The sequence below is a fragment of the Rattus norvegicus genome, chromosome 1 (assembly GCF_021556685.1).
Source record: "Rattus norvegicus strain SHRSP/BbbUtx chromosome 1, alternate assembly SHRSP_T2T, whole genome shotgun sequence".
Classification (NCBI taxonomy): Eukaryota; Metazoa; Chordata; class Mammalia; order Rodentia; family Muridae; genus Rattus; species Rattus norvegicus.
Genome location: NC_141534.1, coordinates 109,702,429 through 109,725,769, shown reverse-complemented (window position 1 = coordinate 109,725,769; position 23,341 = coordinate 109,702,429). Strand labels below are relative to the sequence as shown.

The following is a 23,341-nucleotide window of genomic DNA, read 5'->3' as shown; positions in this document are numbered from 1 at the left end:
CTCTGTGTGTAGGCACCCAACCCATGACTTGCAAGGACTCAGAAATCTGGCATCTTATTTAATTTTAAACCATTTCAATCTGAGTGGCCAAATGTGGCTACCGGTTACCCTGTTGAAGAATGTAACTATGGGATTACAGGAAAAAAAAAATCGAAAAACAAAACAAAACATAGGTAATAGTGGAAAACAGAGAGTGTCCATCAGAAGGTAAGGAATTCAGAAGTAGAAGTTGTGAGTTTCTGGAGAAAGAGGACCCAGGCACATGGCAGAGCCCAGTGCTGAGGGTAAGGGGTGCTCTGGGGACACTCCAAATGGAATCAGTAGAAATATAGGAGAGAAACTTGAGGACCACCATCATAATGAGCAAGGAAACAGGTCAAGGGCCAGTGTGGCCCAAGTCTAAGGTTGTCAGGAAGTCTGGAGAGATTCACCAAGAACTAGTGACCTTGAGAAGTGTTGGAAACTTCCACCCCATACCTAGATGACATAGTACAGCGCTATTTAGCATGCTTCATCCCTGACCCACGGTTGAAGGGAAATTCCTTCAACTGGGAATGCTATCTACCTGGAGAAAAACAGCAACAAAGACAACCCCCTCCAACCCCCCCCCCCCACAAAACCAAAAACAAAAGCAGGACTTCTCAGAATTATATACAGACAACCAAGAATCTGGAATACATTAGAAAACCAAGATTACAAGGATCCCTAAACCCAATGCACAAAAGAAACAATAACCACGAAAACAGAATAGAGACAATAGACTGGTCCTCAGTGTCATTAATGTCTGCAGAGATTCAGGATGATATGACAACCGTAAAACAAGAATGGGTTGGGGAAAAAATAATTAGATGCGTTAACAATTATATAGAGCCAAGTGCAATCCCATAGGCCCAGCTGGGCTATACAGTGAGACATAACTTTGAAAAACTTGTAAATGGAATTATTTTTAAATAAGTAAGTGAATAAGTGGCTGAATATACTTGGTGTGATATGAATTCATTCTAGGCCACTGGCACCCCACCTTCCTAAGGCCGTAACCCTTCAATAGAGTTCCTCATGTTATGGTAATCACCAACTATAAAATTATTTTTGCTGCTTCTTCATATCTGTAATTGTGTTACTATTATTAATTTTTGTTTTTTTTGTGGTCTCACGTGATCCCTGTGAAAGGGTCATTCGATTCAAAGGAGGTCACTACCCACAGGTTGAGAACCACCGTTCAAGTCACTGTTGAGCTAAGAAATTTTTGAATAAATGCAAAAAGACAATGTTCTAATTTCTAATGGTCATCAGAAGGAAGAATTAATATAAAACATTAAAATTTTCCAAAGCTAAAAAAACAACATGAATTTTCAGACTGAAATGACCCACAACATTTTAAGTGGCATAAACTTTAAAAGACAAAAAAAAATAATGAAATTTAAGGGGTCATAAAGGTTTCCACGGGAAACAAATTAAATTAATAAGGAAACTGAATAAAGTGTATGATAGTCACCCAAGTGCAGACTGAATTGGGTCCCTCTAAAGTGCACAGTTACATCCTTCCGACCTCGGCATCACGGAATGGGATGCTGTACTTGGAAATGTGGGCTTCAGAGAGGAACCTGGGCCACATGAGTAGGCTCTCATCCAATCTAAGTGGTATCCTCGTAAGAAAACATGGGGCCGCACATACACAGAAGGAAGATCACAGGAAGACATGAGAGACTACTAGCCTACATGCTTGTGGTTTCAGAGAAATAAGCCCTGTGGAACGATCCTCTGGGATACGTAGATTTGTCATCGCTGAGACCCTTTCAGTTATGTAAGAATTTGGTGAAGTCGGTACAGACTCTCCTAATGAACTGACCTGGAACGTATTCTAATGCCCATTAAGGAGTACACAAGAAGCAGGGTTGAGCTCTTGTTTTATTGATTTTGCCTGTTGATGTCCCATTTGACATTAATTTTGTTAAAAAAATATTGGTGTCAAAGCATACAAAATTTTGAAGGGTTTGTTTTATTTCAATTTTTTTGATTTGTTCATATTTTTTGAGGCAGAGTCTTAGGTAGTCCAGGCTGGCTTTGAACATGTTATGTAGCTGAGAATGGTAACTTATGAACTTCTAGCTTCCATCTGAAGGACGACACACACACACACACACACACACACACACACACACACACACACACACTCGACTTTAAACACTGCCATCCTACAAGAATTCTTAAGATCCTCCAACCTTGTAGGGTAGTCATCACTGCTTTATTTCTCAAATGAACAAGCTATGCTGTTTTCCATGAAAACACGGATGGCGCATATTTCATTTAAAGCAACACTATGCCCATCTTTTTGAAATTACCATAAGCCATAGTCTAAACCACGAACTAGTCCATTAATCAATAAAGTGACTCAAAACTGAGAGAAAACACTTCTTCATCAGATAAACAGGCCTTTGATGATTAGCTGATGTCAACCCCACCTCCCCTGCACGCCTCCTTGAAGAGATTAGCTAAGTGTGCCAGACCCCCATCACTCTTATTTTTAGCTCTGAGTACTTCTCACAGTGCAGTGACCTGGGACTTGGAATTCCAAAGGGCTCCCAGGCATGGCTCATGACTCATTTGCAGGTAGCCTGTGCTGATTTCCAGAACAGGCAGGACACAGGGGGGAGTGGGGAGTGTTGTAGAAATGATTTTAAATATAAAACCCTTTGTACAAGTCTAAGTCTTCAGTCAGAAACTGTACACTTCACAAACGCATCTCTTGGTGCCTCAGGCAAATGGCAATTAAAATAGAACCCAACTGATATTGTTCTCCGGGAGGCTCCCGGCTGGCATGGGGGGCGGGGGACACAACTAAGGGCTTTGGTCACGGGCTATTTTTGGCAATTGTGTTACTCGTGTCTTATTCACCCTCTCTCCTCAGCCTCCCCACTGCCCTTCCCTCACCGAGCCAAGGCTGGTGACAGCCTTTATATATTTAAAGAGGATAAGAGTCCCCTTACTCAGTTGAGCTGACAGAGACCACACAGGCAGGTAAGTGGATCAAAACAGGCATTTGGGTTGGGATGGCTGACTGACTGGGTGACTGGATGGGATTATATGGAGTTCTATAGAGTGCCTATAGAGTCCTATAGAGTGGAGGTATATTTTATAACCAAGTCCCAGCACCCACTCTGGCAACATAGGAGGAGGATCAAGTTCTATACTTGATCCATAGGTGGACTTAGCAGTTGTTTTGAACTTCCTAAGAGCATGATTGATATTGGGTGGCTGGACTTGGGGGGCATGTGTAAAGGTCTGTGTTTGATTTCCTAGCACGCATAAAACAAAGCTAAATGTAAAGTTGGGAGCAATGGGCATGGGGGTTAATCTGGGTCTAAAGTCACTGTCATAGTGGTGTGGTCCCATCTTCTGAGTCAGATGAGAGGAAAGCAGAGGGAAATAGAGCTCAACAAACGTACACTGCAGTCGCAGGTCAGCGACACAAGAAGGCAATGAGTGGCTCTAAGGAGGGGTCTTGGCCACTTTTCCTTCAAGGGTGTGATATGAACGTAGTGACATTTCTTAAACTCCACAGTACTATATGGTTACAAGGCAAGTGTCAGAGATCTGACAGCACAGAAGAGAACCTTTCCCACCTCAATTCATAAAACGTTTCCACTCAAGGTATGGGTGAATGAACGGGATCCCAGATTCGTTTTTTTAAAATAGATACGCACCAATGATGTTTGGCCTCAGGCATGCTTTTAGCCATTTAAAATTCATCAAAACTGGTCCTAAAGAAGACATCGTGATGCTGAAAATTCATTAAACCCTCTTATTTAATGGGAAAATGAATGCCTTGCCTGTGGTGATTCCCAGTATTTTCCCCAGGTCTTACTCAAGGTTTTCTTTTCAATAGCCACTCAATGAGAAGCCATGATTTTAAGCAATGGCTGAAATGCTGTGCAGACCAAAGCCACCACCTCTGATATCTGTTCTGGCCCTTAGTCAGGGTGGTGAGCCCTCCACGGAAGAGCAAAGTAACCATTGGAGGAGCTCACCTAATTGTAGTGTGGTAGGATGCCAGTTAATAAACAGTATGGACTGCCTCCTATCTCAGGGCTAGGGTGGATGGAGGCATAAGCCAGGAAGCCTACTAGGGGTATATGGGTACTCTACGTCCTCAGTTTATTTTGGGGACTGAGTGTTAAGGGAAACAAGGTAAGCTGAACACGCTAGGCTGTTTTTTACAAAACAAAGACCAGGGGTATATCATATGAAGCCAGGCTATGGCCATCTGCATGAAATTACCACAGCCCTCTCAATTACAAAATGCACCACCATTCAACCAGTTCATTACAATGTGTGTAAAACTGCTTTATGTCCCAGAAAATGTGGAGATTTTCCTGACTTGGCTTTGGTTTATTTCTGCGTAACTCTCTCATCGGTGCTCAGTGTTAGTAACCCTCGTGGTTAGGAGGAGGAGGTATAGCTGAGCCAGGGCATAGTGTCTGCCATAAAAAATACCTGTCAGAGGCAAGAGAGCACAAGGGAGAGGGTGAGAGGCTGGATGGAGGCAGAGGCTGAATGGGATGAAAGGCTAGATGGGAGCAGAGACTGGATGGGGTAAGAGGCAGCCTTGGGGGCAGGGTGAGAGGAACAAGTGGCAGCACACAACAGGTGAACCAGAAGGGCCTCACCCAGAAAATGGAGACAGAGCCATGATGGATGCAAACTCTTAACTCTTGGGAACCATAGGAAGAAAAGCAAAGTAAACAGAGGCAAAGGTTCACATCACAACTCTGAATATCTCTTAGGCACCCAATTTTCACTTTCAGGACAGTAAAATGCAAGGATGACCACCTCCAGGGGATTTGTGTGGGCTAAATAAGATTCGGAGAAGTACTTTACGAATTTAATGTAGCTGCATGCATCAATGAAGCCTTTCAGAAAGGGTGCTGAGCCTTCTCTTCTCTGTGAGGTAGGAGACGATGACAAAGGCTGGCAGTCAGAGTGGCTAACAAGCTGGTCAGTGGTGAAAGGCGATGAATGTGTTTGTTAAGAGGACAGATACAGGCCTAGGCGTGTCGCACACAGGAAATATAACTCCAGGCAGGCAGCCTTCCAAGCACGAGCATGCTGCCCAGATGTCTGGGAGTACTCACTGTATAGAGGGCTGGGAGGCAGGTCCAAAGAGAAATATGATTCCTGCCTAGGTGGAAACTGAATGTCTCTCCCAGGGAAGGAAGCAGCAAGAGAAGCAGGGAATGTGTTGGAGCCCTGAAGCCCAGGGCCTATGCAGAGCTTCACTAAGGTAATTGTTGGATCAACAGTGACCAGCATCTACTGCTGCCTACCTGCTCTCATGAAATCGCAGAACATGTAAGGGCTTCTTTAGAGTCTCAGACAGTCCTGGAAGAGTCATTCTGTAGGGGAAGAAACTAAAGTTCAAGGAACTGCAGCCCTCACACGGGGTCACATAGCCGAAAGCAGCAGAACCACGATGTGATAAGGGTACAGTGTGGTCTTTAAAGCACAAAGGTCAATGCAGAACTGAGAACAGAAATAAGAGATAATTTCAGAGTAGGGTACTACAATTGCGCATTATGGTCTCTCAAATCACATGTCCACCATGTCTGAGAGCCAACATTCATGATTATTTCTAAGCACCGAGGGCTTCCAAGGTTTTATAAAAGGTGGTGGTGGAGAGACTTCACACATACACCTGGTTTATAAGATCAGGAGGAAGCCACCCACTGCCCTTGACTCCTACTGTAGGAGCAAAAACGGCAAGCTTCTCCTCAGCCACAGTATGGGACTCTGTATGGGTCTGCTTTCCTTCAAAGCCCTGGTGATTGGCAAGTCAAGCTCAGCGAGAGCATCAGAGAGGTAGAGTGGGCTGTGGGCCAACTCAGTCAATGATACAGACAGCCCGGGATGCAAGCAGACACTCCCCTGTGCTAGCCACACATGGGTGGCTGAGATTCTAAATGCTGGAGAAACAGTTGATTTGTGGTCTGAAATGAATATTCATGGAGGAGGAAAAAAAAGAGAGAGCTTTGCTTGTTTTGCAAAAATAGATTCAAACACTGTACAGCAAATCACACCAATCAACCATCATGCTACTCTAAAGGCAACAAAAATCACTGGATCCTTGTGTGCGCCAAGAATGTGTATGCAGTACACCATTATTACCTTCAGCCTTCTGGGACAAACCTGCTCATTTTGACATCCGTGGGGGCTGTGCTCAGGAGTCTGAGCTGTGTGCCCCAGATCAGATTGCTAGTGTTCTGAATGTGGCTTTAGTTCTTTCGAAAGCCTGTGCCTTTTCACACTCTGCTGTCTGTCTTGCTGAATAAAGAGAAGAGATGGCACTCAAGAGGGGACGCTGCCAAGCAGCATTTCTGCAAAGAGAGGCTTCTAGAGTTCACAGTTCACAGTTCACAGTTCACAGTTCAGTTTCAGGGCTTGAAGGGCTCTGGAAGATGCTTCGCTGCATTCTAGTCACATAGATGTCCATCCCCAAAGGAGATGAGAATCAACAATAAAAGAGACTTCCAGCTCTGGAAGAGAATTTTCCATGTTTGAACACCACTGTATTCCTGGGATGCCCCTTACGTTACCAGGTTGAAGTCCCCAGGACTCCTCTCATCAATGTCCCATAAAGAGACAATGGATCTGTAAGATTCCCACCAGATGAGACACTTGGTCACTGGAAGTGCTCAATCACGTCTGCCTCCTGGAAGACATGTTGCAGCAGAAGTTTGCATAAGGGTCAAGTTAATTAGCCTTTTAAATGCAGCTCTCCCATTTATTGGCTGTGTGATCGTGGTCGAACTCTGTCTAGCTTTCTGTATAATTTTCTCATCTCCAATTTAGGAATGACACAATTTGCGGTGTTGGGCTGCTGTAATATGTGAGATGTATTGATGCAAACATGAACAGTGGTTGGCATCCGTATGGGAGCACAGCTCTGGAGTCAGAGAGTGGAGCTCCAGCCTAGCCAGGGGAGTTAGGACAGGGATGTAAATTCCCCAAGTATGCATTTCCCTACCTGAAAAGTTGATTTCAACAGCATCTGCCTGGAAGAGTTCCTGGTTGTGAGTTACGACAATGCCTGCTCCAAGAGCTGTGCTCTAGAACCTTTCACGTGAGTGGCGATTTCCGAGATAGTACTAACTCTGTCACAGAGTCCAGGCAGGGCTCCTATGAGGACTTTGTCTCAGTCAGTTCAACTCACCGTGTGGAGACTTGTGTTAGAATTAGCTGGTGAGCCGGCAGTGAGCTGAACAAGTTACTGAGCTGCTGGAGGTCTCTGCTCCAACTCTTGGCTTAAGCACGGCTCCCAGATTTTTAGCCATCCACCCATCTACCCGTCTGCCCGTCTGTCCGTCCGTCTGTCCGTCCATCCATCTATCCATCCATCCTTCCATCCACCCTGCCTACCTGCCTGCCTGTCTGTCTGTCTGTCTGTCATCTACTTTTGGTTTTTCAGGACAGAGTTTTTCTGTGTCCAGGCAAGCTGTCCTAGAATTCACTCTGTAGACCAGACTGTCCTCTAACAGAGATTGCTTCTACCTCCCTAGTGCTGAGATTAACTGTGTGTACCACCATCACCTAGCTGTCTTCCAGATTTTTAAATGGACTCTAAGAAGTAACACAACCACGAAATGCTATTTGTGTCTACCCCACTTTGTCCTAGAGTACTATCTTTCAGTTTTATAGTTGCAGGGGGTAGGTAGGAAGAGAAAGAGAAAGTAGGAGGAAGAAGAGGAAAAGAATGGAGGGAAGAAGAAAGGAAGGGAATCCAGAATACTGGCCAGTGAACAGTTTGGATTTATTTTAGCAAAATCAGATGGCGTGTGACAGTTTAGAGCAGAAGCAGAACCAGTTAGAACTTACATTCTGTTACTGAGTATCATACAGTTAACAGTGTGGCAGCACTGGGGACTGAAGCAATTCTCTGAGTACTTCCCAAAGAGCTCTCATTTTGGAAAGGATACTAAAGATCAAAGAGGCTAATGGCTTTCCTGGACCACAAAGCTTTAAGGGAGCTAGAGAGTAGATCCAGATCTGATCCCACTGACTCACTATAGAGAATTCCCATTTAGTGATAATTCCTTTTCACAGAACTATTATTTAAGAAGCCCATTCAAGACCAGCTCTCAGTGGGATTAGAGTAGCCAAGACTATCCAACCTGTCCCCAGCTAGTATGGCAGCCCTCGCCTTCCACCTCATCCTTATTAATTCTTGTCTCCCTTTTCAACTCTGACCCATGACTTGCCTATGGCAACAGCAACCTCAGGAATAGTCCCAGAAAGCAGTGCCAGGCGGTGTGATGGTGACCCTGGTGATAAACAGTGCTGAGTGACAATCAGGCCTATTTTGGTGTCCCACCTTCAATGACCCTTGCCAGTTCCAAGTAACACTGATAAACAAATGGCCCATCTCTTGATACTGTGCCAAGGTAAATACTCTTCCTGAGCCCAGTTCTGGGTGTTGAAACACAGCTATTCCGAAGCAATGCAGAAGCCAAAAAGGTCATTTGTAAGCCAGGACCTAAGTGTGTTTTCAAATCTCAGTGACTTAATTAGCCCAGGTGTAGTGTCTGAGGAACCTGCAATAGAGAAAACAGTCACAGCTCAACACTGCTTTCAGTTCCCACCATATTTCCACAGCCTTCACAAAGGTCCTGTGCACAAGAAGATATTAACATTTATTTTCTTCAAGTTCAAGGGATAAATGACAATCAGAACCCATGTTTTCTGATTCAGGACACAAATAATACCTCTACCTTTTGGGTCATGAGTGGTGGAAGAAGAACTCGAATACATTGTCCTTGAGTAGCTTCCATTGCATGTTTGTCCCCTTCTTCAGGAAGGGGTGTGCATCTCTTAAGTGACCCTTTCTGTGTTTCTATGTTGGGTTTTGTGTCCTGATGGATGTAAGATGTAGAGTTGTGATCACTTACAAACAATGTTGTTGGTGCATTAGCTGGTGAGGAGGTATTATATGTAATCTTACCCTTGTTTTATAAAGTATGCTCAGGCAAATGCATGAATGCATGTGTACACACACACACACACACACACACACACACACACACACACACACACACTCCCAAGAGGCACATCAGTCTCCCATTAAACTTGCTGGGCATGCCGATGGAGTCACTGGTAATATGAAATGAGAAATGTGACCCGGGGTTGTTTTCACAGACAATTTCCACATCATTCATTCCACAGGGTCACTGTCATGTTCTCGTACATCTCTTCTGTTTGCATTACGTTGAAACTCGCGATCAAAATAAACATGATCGCAATCCCACAATTCTGCTCTTTTCTAGAAAATGTATTATCTTTTAGAAGTGAAGGGTGGATCCGGGAAAAAGAAATTGGCTGAGCATTAGCCCTAAGTGTTTGCGTTTTACGTAGCCATCTTGGCTGAAAATGAGTATGCTGGACAATTTTCAAAATTCGTTCCAACCCAAGCGTCTATAGTTTGAACGGAGTCCAATAGAAATACGTAGGCTCTTTTTGGAGATGTGAAGTTATTATGCCTTTTTGTTTAATTCTTAAATCTTCTTGAAACGCTCTCCCCCCTTTTTGTTTTCTATCTGCTGGACTCTTGTTCACCCTTAAAACTATCTGAATGTGGCCCCTTCTGTGTCTGTGTGACTCACAGCTCTCTGTCATCTGAGTTACCGTAACAGTCTAGTCCAAGGTGTTCTGACTCCTGTCTTCTTTCTTCACTAGAACATGGGCTTCTCAACGCCAGGGGACACAACTCGCCATTTTTCTATGTTCTCACCTAGATTCATCACTCAGTACCCAGTACAGTGTACCACAGAGGCAGGTAGTAAGCTCGCAGTGAGTGAATGAACAGATGAATGGATGCAGACTTGATTCCAGCCTTTCATCTCACTCTTTCTGTTCCTCTGAGTCAAATCAATGGCAGAACAGAAACTCCTATGAAATGTTTCCTTTTCCTTTGAAGTTGTTTCCTAAAATTTTTTCTAAAGAAACAAGAGAAGACAGAGAGGAGACTTGGGCTGTTCTCTGACCTCTGACAGGAAAGGCATTTCAGGGGGTGCTCAGATAGGGACTGTCTCCTCAGCTCAGGGTCAGGTTCAGTGGTCTGTTTTCTGTTTACTTTCTGTTTCTTAGCAAAAGCTGTCATTGTTATGAGACACAACCCAGAGAGCTGACCCAAGAGGGCTTAGCGCTAATCACAGTTATTAAAGGAAGGCAACTGTCTTCCCAGAAGGGAAAGGGAAGGCCAGAGCAGCCTCAGATGGTGGCATGATAGTGCTCAGTGTCTAAAAAGTCAAAGGATCCTGGGAAAGTCCAGTCCCTGGGCAGACAACAGGGCTTCATACATGGACTGAGTATCAGCAGCTTAATTCAGCTTTGCTCTAAGGAGACTAAAAACTCGGGTTCGCACTTACAGCCCCGCACATGCACATTGTGGCTTACTCTTTATCAGCATTTCTTTTTCTTTTCTTTTTTTTTTTTTTTTTGGTTCTTTTTTTCGGAGCTGGGGACCGAACCCAGGGCCTTGCGCTTCCTAGGTAAGCGCTCTACCACTGAGCTAAATCCCCAGCCCCTATCAGCATTTCTTAAACTTCCTCCTCCAGTGAAAAGCTGAGTGAAGAGAGGTGTGGCTATAGGCAGAATGTGTCTCAAAGGTGCAGGGGGACAGGTCAGTACCATCTGCCATGAGTCTCCTGAGGTCTGAAGTCTCTTCCCACACACTGAATCACCTGGTCCCCTAACAACACCCCAAGGAGAAGTGTCTGGGATCAGTAGCAAAAAAGCGCGGCTCCCCCTCTAGATGCACATAGCATGCTGAGGGCGGGTGGCTGAGAGACAGCAGAGTCTCTCTTGCCAGATTGCTGAGCTGCTAGAGCACTGAACTGTACGGCTGGAAATGGTTTTCTTCGACAACAGACACGTCGCTATTTACCTCATTTGTATTTGCCAACTGGATGAGCTAAGACTGTAAGACACTATGCAGCATCCACACTGCCTGCTCTGTGGTATTCCAAACCAGAACCTTCACTGTATCTATACAGATTTAAGGTGGTCAGGGTAGAGTTGAGCCGCCAAGAACATGTCATGTTCAGAAGCTAAGCCCACTTCCGATGTGATAACTTTCAAACTTCAGATGACGAAATGTAGTATTAGCATACAATTTTATGTGCATAAGACTAGAGGTCTATTCCTTCTAGTAACCCTGGGAGATACACAGGGACAGATGTCTCTGGCATTTAACAAAGGGGGGGCTGAGCTGATTTGATAAATAGATTTCTCAAAGCCTTCAGGGTCTGAACCTATTTGTTGAGGGTGGCCATTTGTTGAATGAGCGAATGAGAGAGTGACTGAATGAACCAGGCTGTCCCCTGGTCCTCAGAACACTGTACTTCTAGGTCAGTTTCCCCTTGATGTCATCTAAACCTAGGGTATTTGCTTTATGTCCTCTTAGATTGACTTTGGCCCCTGAGTCTTCACCATGCCGAACTGGGGTGGAGGTGCAAAATGTGGAGCCTGCGACAAGACGGTTTACCATGCAGAAGAAATCCAGTGCAATGGGAGGAGCTTCCATAAGACCTGTTTCCACTGCAGTGAGTTGGACAGACCCTATGGGGATTGGGGCACGAGTGCCACAGGGGGCTTCAGAGTTCTCATTTAGTCCTACTATTGTCTGTCAGTGGCTCTCATGCTGTGGGCAGCATGTAGGAGCATGGCCAGGAAGCTGTGAGAAATGCTACCAGTGGACTCCACGAGGATCAGGCATAGTGCTCCCTCGAGCACTTTCTCTAATCATGCACCAGTTCAGTGTCGCTCTCACCAAGCTCAAAGTCAGGACAAGTGGGTCTGGCCCTGCTCTCTGTGACATTTTCCAAAGTGTGATTTAGCAGAGAAAGGAAACTAACAGTTGTCTGGAGCCAAATTAGATTTGACCCTTTGCGTGGCTCCGGTCAGCTGTCAGCAAAGGCAGCTGTGGTTGGTCTTCCCCAAGAAAAGACTTAGGTCAGGCAGTGGGCAGCGATTCCATTTGCGTAAATGTTGGGCTTAGGCACAGGAACTCCTTGAAGGAACCCTTTACCAACAGCTGCCAGACAGATTTACAAATGCCCAAACTGAGGGAGCTCTGAGCTACTGTGATTTTACCCGAGGGTCTGTCATGTGACTTTGGTCAGGTCATTTCTCATCTCTAATCCCAGGTGGCAAGTAGAGTGAGGACTAAGGGATAGTACTTAGTCCTTTTCTGGGAGAGATGGGCTATGGCTTTGAGATAGCCACTTACTGTCTCTGCTTCTAGGTTAAAGCTTTTGATAGTTCCCAGGCTAGCTTTGTTCAGTATCTGGCAGGATCCATTAGCCGGATCAGCTCTAACCCTTATGTCCCACCCTAGTGGTTGCAAACAGAACTTCAGTGCCCAAGTTCCAAGTATGAGGTTGAGAGCTATATACTCCAAATGCATCTGCCAGAAACACTGACACGCTGTGTTCTCAGCTGCAGTTCTGTGGTCCTCCCCTTCTTAGCAAACATATTTATAGAGGAAAAGAAGGGTTGGCGACTAGGTTGACAAGCTTCCTGATACTTTGGGTTTTAATGACGGGCAATTATCTTTTAAGTCTTATACATCCCTCATATCCACGGTTCGTTTACAACTATCTAGAACTCATTTTCCATTCCACAAACCTTTTGATATTTCTCTAAAAACAGCTAGTGTTCTTTAAAGTAAATAGAGTTGGTAAGAACACTGGAATTAAACCAATGGTAAGGTTTGAGTCTAGGCTTTTCCATTCACTGTGTCATTGGGAAGTTGTTTTACCATGGTGGGCCTCAGTTTCTCTATCTATAAGATGAAGATGGATTTTTCGATGGTTTATTATAGGAGAAAACTGGGGCCCTATAGCTGGAAAGTCATCCTTCCAGCTTTTGTCTTGCTTTTGTTAATTAATGTTGATGCTGGCATAGGAGGTGGAGTGGATGGAAGCTTCTCACTGGGGATTGTCTTGACTTCTGCCAAGACAGATGATGGCTATGCTCAATGGAGCCACAGAAGGCTTTGAGCACTTGATAGCCTGTCCCATTTGCCCCCAGCCCATAGGTGGAGCTTCAGTTGTGTGGCAGAGGGCCCCGGGGAGAGGCACACTTTTCTATATAATTTCCAAGAGATTTACTAGATTCCAGCCAAGTGTCAGCTTATCCTATCAGTGTTGTTCTTTCTTCTAGATAGACTCCAGTACTGAGTCCTCTACTTTAGTCTCTCCAAAAGAGCTACATGTAAACCATAAAACATTCCATAGTACTCACCCTGTAACCATATATGTAACATTCCACACTAGTCATCATTTTATAAGTATACCGATAAGGGACTAGGTAAAAATCAATGTTGAAATATCTCATTTAACACAATGTATATGAGATATTTGTCCAATATATGCCTCATTACTCATGAGCTATTTTCTTTTAGTGTTCTCACTGTTTGAAGTTGGGTGTGATTTTGTGAGCATGATAATATATCACACATAGCTGGTTGCCATGGTACTGGACAGCACAGTTTTCTACTGCTGTGTACTAAAGTTCTTCAGGGGTCAGAAGGGGACAGCAGGATGGTTTAGTGGGTAAAGGGTGTTTGTTGCCAAGACTGATGATGACCTAAGTTCAATCCCTGGGACCCATATGGCAGAAGGAAAGAAACAATTCCTTCAGATTAACACACACACACACACACACACACACACACACACACACACACACACACACACACACTAAATAAAATATAATAACATGCTTTTAAAAAGCTCTTTGGAAGCCAGAATTGGCCAGGAACTGTGAGGTTCTCTTTACAAGCTGTCATGGAGAGCTGAGAGGTAGAACCAGGTAAGTCACAGGAAGTAAGGTCAGCGCCAGTTCTAAAATTCAATGCTGTGTACCAGAGGAAGTCACTGATATCTAATGACAAGTAAATTTACTCCATCAGTCACTCATCAGACATGCAGACCTGGGCCCTCTGTTGCGGTCTGGACATGTTAAGTTAGAAAATCCCTATCTTCTGGAATTCAGCATCTAAACCACTAGCAAATATGTTAGCAACTGTGGAGGGTGGAAACCGATGGCAGCAAGATCAGACAAGGGTCTCAGCCTTTTATGCCTCAGTGTAAAACATTTCCCCTAAATTACTCTTCAAAGAAAGAAAATCTTGTCTTTATCCAAAGCATTTAAAAGTCTCTCATGCTATTGGACACTCTCTCAACGACTTAATTATTTTTTTTGCAAAGATTTTTAACCAATAGGTACTTGAATAAATTCTCTCCCACACTCCCACCTTCCAGTCTCGACAACCTTTAGCCCCTGAACCATTCTACTTCATTGGCAATCTCAGCTCCTCCTTTCATTCCTGTCTCAATTGCACTATTTTTTTTAACAACAAAGCAATCACTTCAGAAATACATTATTAACCTGCCACAATCTCACCTGGGCCAAACTACTTACAAAGCCCACTTGGAGAAATTGTTGTTTTAAAGAAACGATTAGAAAGAATACACATGACTTATTATTTCTCAGGTTATGATCTCACTTAAAGACCATTGCTATAAGCACTTAGTGGTCACTATTGCAAAGCGCTATGGCATTTCATTGAGTTGTGGAAACATTTTTTTAAAGATTTTTATTTATTTTATGTATGTGAGTACAGTGCTGCTGTCTTCAAACACACCAGAAGGGGGCATCAGATCCCATTACAGATGGTTGTGAGCCACCATGTGGTTGCTGGGAATTGAACTCAGGACCTCTGGAAGAGCAGTCAGTGCTCTTAACCGCTGAGCCATCCCTCCAGCCTGAGTTGCAGAAATTCTTTACACTTTTCACTGCCTATGTGTTACGGCGGGTAAGAGGCTGTACGTGTTGAGATTGTTTGCATACTGTAGCCTCCTGGTCAGGGGACAAAGAAGGGCTGCCTGTCAAGGCTCAGATATCGAGCTAAGTGAACATGAGCTGTTCAGAGATGTGCAATCAGCTGTCTCAGAAATGAGGGGCTGAAAGGAGGATGCCAAGAAACAATGGAATCCCCCAGTTTGTGTGAGATAAGGGACAAACAGCGTTTCCAAGTCAGTTTACTCTTCATGTGTATTATTAAGTATTATTAGATGATTTAACTTTTTCATTTGCATCTCTAAAAGTCCCACCCTCAGGGTTGCTTGTATAACTCAACAGTAGACAGCTTGGCTAGTATGCCTGAGGCCCTCAGTTAAATTCCTCACACCATACGCATACGTGCACACACGCAATCATGCACGAAGACCTTTCAAGTTTGAAAAACAAATCTTTTGTAAACTTCATCTTGGATTAGTTATCTTATATTTGGAGACAAATGACACAAGGTGAGTAGTACACAGTGACCAGGCAGCTTGAGCCAATGGGAGACCGAGGGGACCAGTGAGTCACCTGTGTCCCTTCCTCCCCACCCCTAATTCCACAGTGTTCTTCAGAAACTTTGATGAAGGACAGTGATGGTGCATGCCTTTAATTCTAACATTTAGAAGGCAGAGGCAGGTCAATCTCTGTGAGTTCAAGGCTAGCCTGGTCTACAGAGCTAACTCCACGACAACTAAGGCTACACAAAGAAATCCTGTCTCAAAAAATAACAAATATCTATCTATCTATCTATCTATCTATCTATCTATCTATCTATCTATCTATCTATCGGGACCAAAGTATCTATCCATCTGTCTGTTTGTCTATCTATCTATCTGTCTATCTATCTATCTATCTATCTATCTATCTATCTATCTATCTATCTATTTATCTAGACGGATAGATACTTTGGTCCCTATAGATAGATAGACAGACAGACAGATATACAGATGGATAGATACTTTGGTCCCTATAGATAGATAGATAGATAGGTAGATAGACAGACAGATAGACAGGTAGATAGATACTTTGGTCCCTACCCCCTAACTTCCCTGACACCATTCAGCATGATTCACTTGTTGGTCAGAAGCCCTGTTGTGAGAAGGTCCAAGGCTACATACTTTGGTGGCAGTGTTTTCTGCCCCTTTTCCAGTTGGGTAGGCCAAACATAGCTTGCCTTTTCTCTAAACCCCTTTCCTCATCTGCAAAAACGAGGACTCTCTTGAGAGTGACTAGGAAAATTCTCTGGCTATTTCTGGGACACTGAGCATCATGTACAGAAGAGAGGGATGGGGAGCTCAATTCTAACTCTCTGACTTTCCCTTTTCTCTGCAGTGGCCTGCAGGAAGGCTCTGGACAGCACCACAGTGGCAGCTCATGAGTCAGAGATCTACTGTAAGGTCTGCTATGGGCGCAAGTATGGCCCCAAGGGGATCGGGTTTGGACAAGGCGCTGGCTGCCTCAGCACAGACACCGGCGAGCACCTTGGCCTGCAGTTCCAACAGTAAGTTACTGCCATGCTTCTTGGTTCTCTGTGACTCTCCAATTATCAAGATGGTTCATTCTGTTTCCATAGCAACATTTTCCAGAAGTGGGAGAATGGACTCTATTGTTGACTTGCCAACAATAGGAACGCTCGGTCTGACCAACTCCTAACAATGTGTTGTCTCTCTGGAGACTTTCTTTAAATTATCTGTCTTTCTAAAGGGCAATTACTTTTACATGATGGTTCTTGGTTTGCATGTCAAGAGAAAACTAAGACTGTACAGATGTTTCATTATTTGGCCTTTGTAAACTGCATGGAGTCTCTTTTCTTCACCCCGGAGAGCTTCTGTGTAAATCACATAAATGCAGCAGGAAAGCAATGGTCCTCTGTGTGCTCGCTATGAACAATTTCTTTCTTAGGCTGTAAGATGAGTAATGTTTGCAATGCAAGGTCTGGGGATGAGCCTCTGAAAGAAAGAATCAATTCTAATGCTTTTGTGGGCCTCCTTGATTGTCTGCAGCCCATACATAGTGCAGATGCTCCCCATCCCCAACACAACCTGAAGGGTGTGGGAAATCACAATGGCCACTGTCGGCTCAGTCTCCATCCCCAATCCTCGAATTCACTGTTGATCACCACTGACCACCATCCAGAACTGAAAACAGTCTGATGGGGCTGATCCCCTATGGTGATTAGCCAGAAAGATTAGCTCAACTGTGCAAGCCCCTCAGAGAGCACTTTGTCATTTGGTCCCTTAGGAAGAGAATCATCTACTATAGAACCTGGAAAAGTCCTGGGATGTGTGCTCACTGCTAAAAGGGATCTCCCCACCCCTTTATTTTTCTCATTACTCTCAGTCCCAGCTGGAGACCTTTCGTTAAAGACAAGGGTGTGATGCTAGCTGCACTCTCTGTTTCGCATCATTTAAAGTCCATTTTCTGCCATCGGGAAAACAGTGAAAAGTCTTAGGAGACCAGGGTTTCTTCCTAGCTCCACCAGCAGGAGATGCTGACTCTTCCTGTCTGTCGGTCCCTCTCTTCCCATTATCCAACACCGGTAAGGCTCAGGGGACACCAAGTATAAGGGGACATCAAAGAGTACATATGCAGGGCGTGGCATCTTTTCCTCTATGCTCTGAAGGGGACGGCGACTTTGGGATGAATAAGAAGAGGTCAATTGGAGTTATAGGTAACAGATTTCACCACTCGGATAATCAGCTGGCTCCATGATCGTACAGAAAAATCTGAGGGACAAAGCAAACCAACAAGTGCACAGCAATAGCAACACATGAACGTGTACCGAACACTCACCAACGTGTGAAAGCAAAGGTGTAAAACCATTCAAACTGACCCACATTGGCCCACCCACACCGACAGAGGCTGTGTTCAGTGCTGCAACGCAGTCATCATTCTTAACCTGCCCAACAACTGGGACAGGTCCCATGATGACCCCCACTTTCCAGATGAAGAGAAAGAGGCACAGTACAGTGAGGTATGTCACACGAGACACAATTTTTATAGTGTGTGCCGAGGAAGGTCTTCATTTAATTTATGCTTCCTCCAGATCCCCAAAGCCAGCACGTGCAGCCACCACGAGCAACCCTTCCAAGTTCTCTGCGAAGTTTGGAGAATCAGAGAAGTGCCCACGATGCGGAAAGTCGGTATATGCTGCTGAGAAGGTCATGGGAGGTGGCAAGGTGAGGATGTTTGGCTGAGCCAAATCTCAGATTCTCCACTAGGTTCGTGGGAGAATTGAAAGTGGGGACTGTGGGTGGGGGCCACAGCCTTCATCCTCCTTAGCTCCCACAACCTGTTCAGAAACCACACATTTCCTAGTTTCGTGATTGTTACCTAGTGCTCTTTGAGAACTACAACTAGTATACTTCGTCACCATAAGAATTAGTGTACTGGGGGTGGGGAAGGCATACTCTTATCTTCATGGACACAAAGGTGCAAATGTCCTTCTTCCTCCCCCTATAATTCTGTGCCCACTCCCTCCGGAGGCGTCTGGTCTGGAAATCCACCAGCGCTGTCTATCTCAGGCTGATTTCTGCTACTACACAAGTTTACTTGTAGGTGTCCTGGCATGTGGGAAAGTCATCAAACATACACAGAAATGTGACTGCCCTGAGGATTCTGTTTAAAGCCTGAAGTCAGGGTGTTCACCAAAGAAACTGGACCTGGGTAGAGGGTGTGTTAATTCTAAATATGGAGAGGGGAGCCTTGAAGGAATCTAACTTGAAGCTTAGGGCTGTTCCCACACAAAGACCAGCCATTTGTAGACACACAAGAACCAATGGGCCATGCCTGACCAGACAATGATGTGTGTGTGTGTGTGTGTGTGTGTGTGTGTGTGTGTGTGTGTGTGTGTGTGAGAGAGAGAGAGAGAGAGAGAGAGAGAGAGAGAGAGAGAGAGAGAGAGAGGTGGCTTGCAGGAAGGCTAAGCCTTGCACCTCTCTGCTGTCGTAGTTACAGGCAGTGAAAACAAGATTGGCTTTGCCTGAGTAACTGCCTGGCTCCTCACCTCTCACTTTCTGGAAGTTCATATTTAATATAAACATCACCACTGCCTATCAGACAAGTCTTTCTTAACTAGTTTGTCCCCTGGACCTCAGTCACTCTGGGGAAACCCTTTTCTATTGAGTTTATTTTGAAGAATCACACATTCAAATCGTCATTATAAATCCACTGGCAGGGTTCTAAGAATTGCTGGATAAAGCCATCACATCTTATTTTCTTGAAACTCCTGGGATTATTAGTTGAGGGTCCCCTTACATAAGAGAAAGGCCAGGGCAGTGGCGCTGCTTTGTGTGCTGCTGGCCAGTGGACTTGAAACGGAACCACAGTGTGATGCTTGCCTCCCTGATAAATAACCCTCTTGTGACCCCCAGCCCTGGCATAAGACCTGCTTTCGCTGCGCCATCTGTGGGAAGAGCCTGGAGTCCACAAATGTCACTGACAAGGATGGGGAGCTTTATTGCAAAGGTAAGTGGTTTTTCCTAAAGGTCTGAGGAGAGGGGAAGGTGCTTAGAGGCCTGCCTAGGTCTTCCAGGAATCAGGATGCTCAGCTTGGCAGTTTGGGCTCTTGGAAGGAAGCAATACCACCAAAGGAAAATGGTTATAGCCACTGCTCCCAGCTCTGGGCTTCCCTACTGGAAGTCTGCAGACGTTCTGGGGTTTAGGACCACAGGTACCTGGAAGGGAGATGAGGAAAAATGGTGTCCTGCCTTAGGCCTAGACAAACAGCATGGTAATCCTTTAGAAAACCCAAGCATCTCTCTTTTTGTGGGAGACAGATGGGGCGCCTGACTGAGGGGAAGGTCACCCTGTCTCATCTGTATACCTCTCTCCCCTTCTGACATCTGTTTCTGATGTTGCAAGTCACTTAGCAAACACAGGGACCAAACTATCTTTTGTCCTGATTCTTGTAGCCCTGCCCCTCAATCTCTGCCACAATCCCTTGATCCTGTCAGAGATGACAAGGCCTAGCTCCCTCCTGACACCTAGTAAAGCAAGAACATACTAGGGGGCAAAGTTAATTTGTCCTCAACCCTGCAGGATCTCTATTTTGCAGTTCAGAGAAACATCATCACCTAATGACAATGTTCAAAGGCTTGTGGTGGGCAGACAGGAGAGAGTATGTGGGTTGGGTGTGTGTTGAGGGGTAAAGAGGGATTGCTAATTGAGGCAAAGTACCAGGAATAGCAGCATATACCTATAATCCCCACACTGGGATGGATGGCAGAAGCAAATAGATAGTAAGTTAAAGGCTAGGATGGCTTACACAACTGTCTCAAACAGACCTCAAAACCATAGATTGCCAAAACTTTGTCCATGATGACACAGGGCAGGAATCCGCATGCTGTCTAACAGCTATAACACACACAAACACACCCATACGCCCATACACACACACACACACACACACACACACACACACACACACACACTAACTTTACATTCCTATCACAGCAGCCCCTCTTTTTCTCATGATCCCCTCATCACATAGCCCCTCCCCCACCTCCCCTTCCCTTCTCTGAGAAGGGAGAGGCCCCACTATGGGTATCACTCCACCTTGGCACATCAAGTCACAGCAGGATTAGGAACATTCTCTCCCATTGAGGCTAGAGAGGCAGCTTAGTTAGGGGGATATGATTGAAGGTAGGTAACAGAGTCACAGATAGCCCCTCCTGTAGTTGTTGGGGTCCTGAAGACCAAGCTGCACATCTGCTATGGGTGTGTGGGGCCTAGGTTAATTGACTTTGTTGGTCTTTTTGTGGAGGTCCTATCCCTTTCAGGGCCATTGATCAACTTCCACAAGACTCCCAGAGCTCTAATATTTGGTTGTGGTTCTCTACGTCCATTTCCAATATCTATCTATCTATCTATCTATCTATCTATCTATCTATCTATCTATCTATCTATCTATCTGTCATCCATCCATCCATCCATCCATCCATCCATCCATCCATCCTATCTATCTATCCATCTATCTATGGACATAGATATAGATATATTTGTGCTTGAAGGGGAATCTGGTTGTGGGAAGGGGTCTCCCAGGAAGAGAAACAGCAACCTCTTCGGAAGGACATTATAGTACATTACAGGATCTGTAAGCATTTCTGACTGCCTGGAGGGCATGGCAGGGTAGAAGGCTGGGCAGGCAATTCTAGCTGGTTCTTGTGGACTATTGTACCAGAAAGTGTCAGTAACACCGTGAAGCGCAAAGACGTAAGCAAAGACTATTAGCAAATCTAAATACAGCTTTGTTTTTTTAAAAACCAAATTTACCCAATGGTTACCACTGGCAAGTAAAAAGAATGATGTTCAGGAGTGACCTAAAATAGCAATGCTAATCAATATATTCTCTCTTATTTTCTGGTTCGCAGTTTGCTATGCCAAAAATTTTGGCCCCACAGGCATTGGGTTTGGAGGGCTTACACACCAAGTGGAAAAGAAGGAGTGAAACGGCGTGCTTTCTCACAGCCCTGCTAGTCAACAGCAGGGCTGAGTGACCCCATAGATGTAACTTGGCCCCGCAGCCTCCTTTGTAGCTGGACAGCATTTCTCTTCAGAAGCAGTCATAGGCTGCACTGACGTAACAAGAGACCACCGGAAATGGAATCTGCAAAAGATGCTTCATTATTTACTATTTTTGGGGTGGGAGAGACAATAAACGTTTTAATGGTACCATCTCTCTCTGTCTCCTTTAAAGAGAGGGGAAGGCTTGGGGCAGGGAGGGGGAGAAAGAGGGAGGGAGAGAGGGAGGTAGGGAGAAAGAGGAGAGGGGAGAGAGAGAGGGGGGGGAGGGAGAGACATACATACATACATACATACATACATACATACATACATACATACATACATACATACATACAGACATACAGACATACAGACTAGTTTTTAAAAACCAGCCGCAAAGGATGAATTTCAGTGTTAGATATGAGAAGAGATGGGAAAAAGAGGCAAAGGAAGATGGTGTCCCAGTGTTTAGTACGGAAGCATCTTCTCTTCCTCATACCTGAGGGAAGAAATAGGAGGTCTCAGGAAATAGAGAATATGAAAGCCAATTCTCAGAGGAAAAGCAAAGCTAATAGAAGGACTGAAAGGTTGATCCTTTAGTCCTATCTTGGGCTTTCCAAACTTGTGGAAATTGGGAAATAAGAGCAAGACTTGGCCTATGGTCCTGCTACAAATGACAGGAGGATGGTCTTCTCTTATTCTTTGGGGTTTAGCAAGTTTCTTAAACTTCTCTTACATCAAATTGCTAGCCTCACTAATGAAACGCAGCCAATTAGACACGTCTTTCTCTGCTTCTTTGGTGGCTTGAATCTTTAAGCAACCACAGCATTTTCCCTACCTCTCTGCAATTCCTTAATTACCTGGAAAGCAAATAAAAAGCATAAATCTCTTGATTAAAAAGCTATGAACACTAGGCAAACCCATCAGTTCCTCCATGCTCCAACTTCCATGGAAGGCTGTCTTCAAAACAGCCATGTTAGGGTGGTGGCGCATGACTTTAATCAGCACTTGGGAAGTAAAGGCAGACAAATCTCTTGAGTCTGGTCTACAGAATGAGTTCCTGGATAGCCAGAGCTACAAGGAAAAAACCTGTCTTAAAAAATCAAAACAAAACAATGACCCTGCCCCAACCCCAACAACAACAAGTCAAGGGCACTCCCCAAACATTTGTTGAATGTGGTACAAGAGAACAGAAGCCAGACAAAACAGGACGTGCTAGAACTGAAAAGATATGCAGTGAAGAAGCTTAGAAAGAAGTAAACGATTCTCATGGACTCTGGGGTTGTTTGATTCCACTACATTTCCCAGATTCTTTTGTTACTGTCTGGGACAGATGATGGGGTTCAGATAAGGGTGTCCCATCTGCCAAAGTTTCTTGGAAGAGTCTCCATGCTCTCCACACCTTTAGACACAGAAGGTCCTTTAGATATGGAAACATTCAGTAATGGTGGGTCCAGAATGGAAGGACACTTGCTGAGAGCTAGACAGAATGCAAGAAATGAGCCTTATGTTGCATTTAGACACCAGTACTGAGAATATTTAAAGCCACTGAAGAGAAAGTTATCACATTATTCCCTGGACAAATGCACACTTTGAAGCACCAAATTCAGTACAACTAGATTATCCTATCTCCTGTTGCTTTGGTGCCCTGTCCTTTGTAAATGGCACCATTCACAATCTCTTGATAGCATCCACTGAGCCTCTCCTTGGACTCTAAATTCTGATGTCCTATTGCACTCATCTGAACAGCTTTTAACGTTTGCTACCTAGTATAGTTTCGTGTATGTCAGCATTCCCTCCGTCTTCTACAAAGCTCCATGATTACAACAGCTCGACATTCACTGTGGAATAACTTACAGAGACATGAAATGTACTTTCCATCGGTGAGGATCTGGAATAAGGAGGAAGGAGTGAGGATCCTTGATGAACTGAGCAGTGG

At 44.7% G+C, this 23,341-nt stretch overlaps 1 protein-coding gene across 2 annotated transcripts; it reads left to right on the top strand.

Moving 5' to 3' along the window:
• Positions 1 to 2,924: 2,924 nt before the first annotated feature.
• Positions 2,925 to 21,570, top strand: Csrp3 (cysteine and glycine rich protein 3). 2 transcript variants are annotated; one of them, NM_057144.2, is made up of 6 exons: positions 2,925 to 3,018; positions 11,453 to 11,591; positions 16,231 to 16,399; positions 17,945 to 18,077; positions 19,272 to 19,365; positions 21,270 to 21,570. In NM_057144.2, the coding sequence occupies exons 2-6, from the start codon at positions 11,480 to 11,482 to the stop codon at positions 21,344 to 21,346; spliced, it is 585 nt and encodes a 194-aa protein (NP_476485.2). In that variant the 5' UTR covers positions 2,925 to 3,018; positions 11,453 to 11,479; the 3' UTR covers positions 21,347 to 21,570. The 2 variants fall into 2 exon arrangements, with proteins under 2 accessions (NP_476485.2, XP_087444431.1); XM_087588305.1 differs by lacking the exons at positions 2,925 to 3,018; positions 11,453 to 11,591; positions 16,231 to 16,399 and adding an exon at positions 17,239 to 17,437 and having other exon boundaries at positions 17,522 to 18,077.
• Positions 21,571 to 23,341: the final 1,771 nt, after the last annotated feature.